General features: G+C 44.5%; 1 protein-coding gene across 1 annotated transcript in view; it reads right to left on the bottom strand.

The window, feature by feature from the left end:
• RSPH9 (radial spoke head 9 homolog (Chlamydomonas)) overlaps positions 1 to 1,961 on the bottom strand; it is a 21,682-nt gene extending 19,721 nt beyond the window's left edge. Inside the window, exon 1 of the mRNA XM_009331109.1 lies at positions 1,692 to 1,961. Within this exon, the coding sequence (XP_009329384.1) occupies positions 1,692 to 1,961 (270 nt within the window). The remainder of the gene's footprint in view (positions 1 to 1,691) is intronic.
• Positions 1,962 to 2,212: the final 251 nt, after the last annotated feature.

The following is a 2,212-nucleotide window of genomic DNA, read 5'->3' as shown; positions in this document are numbered from 1 at the left end:
TCAGCCGCGGGCTGCCTCTAGAGCAACGAAGGAGAAAGCAGGGCCCTGGAGAGCCTGCAGGCAGCTGCCTGTGCCGGCAGATCTGGCTGTGCTAGTCCTGTGTAAAGCTAACCCTGTCCCGAGACCCAGAGACTGACCAGCACAGCAACCCATTAAGAATGCAGTTAGGGGTGGCTGTCCTGCATAGCTGTTCCTCAATTTCAAGAGGCCTAAATCCAAAGGTAAGTCCTCCAAAGCAGGAGGGCATACAATTGTATTGCACCTTAGCTGGGATACCACAAAGGGCTCCATTTTCCTCACTTCTTACATGAACAGCAGCAAAAAAACCCCCTCTGAATCTCACTACTTAGTGTCATTTTTACAGATCTTACCTAGCTCATGTACCTCTATAAATAAATGGCTTATTTATAAATGGCAGCATTGGATCACTCTTTGGGGGCTCATTGTGCTGAATCACGTACAGACAGACATCCATGAAAGCAGCTCCTGCCCTAAAAATCTTGCAATCTGGTTTAATACAAAATGCAATAAATAAGTAATGAGATTGTGCAGCTGCTTAGACAAATAGAATTTCTGTTTGACGTCTTTAGGAAGTTTAAGCTTTTATATATGTGCATTATATAAATAAATATATGTGTGCACTTACGTTTCAATCCATTGTCACGTCATAAATTCTAGGATTTCTTTTTCATCCGTTTCCTGTTCACTTTTAAGGAAAACACTGATCCTGGGACCGCTGCCTGTAACAGTCGTCACCTGCTTGTCTGTCAAGTGAGATGTTTAATGAGCTGTACAGCACACAATGTGACCCATTAGTTTTACTTAACACCACACAAAAAGCGACTCAGATTCCTCAACATTAACCACCTCTCTTTGATGTGAATCGTGCAGAACACGCAGGAGTGACCGCAAACTTTTTGTCCATGCTGTCACCTACCACTGTGCCATAGTCTGATTTTCTCTATGGGAATAGGAATTTTCAGGCTTCTAAAATCCATTTAATCACCAATGCCTCTAGAACCCTGTGTTAATATTTTATGTTATGGCTATTATCCGGCCAGTAAACAGTAGAACTGCAAGCCAAACTCATTTCATAAGAGTCAGAGAGGCAACCTGAGACCATAATGAATTTCTGCCACTGTCAACCACAGCTGGATTCAAACCAGATGCTAACAGCTGAGAGGCTCTTTAGCCTGTTATGGATCTTCTAAGCCACCCAGTCTCCAGTCTTTGCCTGTCTTGACTGAAGATTATCAAAAAGGAAATCTATAGCTTAAGGAAATTCTTCCTGGTTCAGTAAAGTCTGGTGGGTAACTGTACTCTGCTTTGCTTTGTCTTGACCCCAATTACTAAACACTGATAAGGATCGGAAAGTAAGTGGTTGTATTATTTAACAAATGAAAGGTCAAAAGCGCTGCTATTCAGCAGGGTCAAAGGTTACCATCACTGTTATTAAACAGTTTGAAAGCAGTTTCTCCCATCCGTTGCCATCCCAGGTTCAAACAAGGAGCTGCTCAGCAGTCGGGCAGCCAGGAGGGAAGAGAGGCACCAGGCATCGTTCAGCCGGCCGCTGGCTGGGCAGCTTTTTCTGAGACTTGCTTCAGGGAGGGAAGGTGCCATGCTCCAGCAGTGCACAGCAGCTCCCATCGGAGCACTGAGTTCTGCTGCCTTTGCCCAGAACAGGCACATACCTGTGTGCCAAACAGCTTCAGCTCCTCCCAGCTCCACCCTGTTAGAGCTGGCATCCCTTTGGGTGAAAAATCAAACTCAGGTTCCCTTCCACTCGTCTCGGGCAAGGTACTGAAGTTCACAGAACTATTTGCAGCATCAGAGTTAAACATCTTGAAATACATGTAAGTTACTGCTGAGTGTACAGTGGCTTCTGTGTGCTCGCACAGCTTTATAAATCGTTTGAAAATGCTTTTAGTGATGTAGTAGGAAGTGAGCTCATCTTCCTTCATGTTCTTTAGTATACCTCATCTCAAGAGAAAGAAAAATAATCCATGTCACCATTTCTGCTGGTACAGGTTAAGAAGGCTGCCCTCAAAATACTCTTGCAGGACAACAGTAGCACTGTCCTTAGCATCCATTAGGCTGACACACAAGTTATACTGCTATCCATCATCCAGGTCACTTCTTCATGTGGTGGGGACAGTTGGTTCTGATGCAGCAAGAAATAGAGAGGGGTTATTTCTCCCAGGTGCGTTGAATC

Source organism: Pygoscelis adeliae, unplaced genomic scaffold, assembly GCF_000699105.1.
Source record: "Pygoscelis adeliae isolate BGI_AS28 unplaced genomic scaffold, ASM69910v1 Scaffold218, whole genome shotgun sequence".
Classification (NCBI taxonomy): Eukaryota; Metazoa; Chordata; class Aves; order Sphenisciformes; family Spheniscidae; genus Pygoscelis; species Pygoscelis adeliae.
The sequence above is the reverse complement of the archived record's forward strand: the minus strand, read 5'-3'. Positions and strand labels throughout refer to the sequence as shown.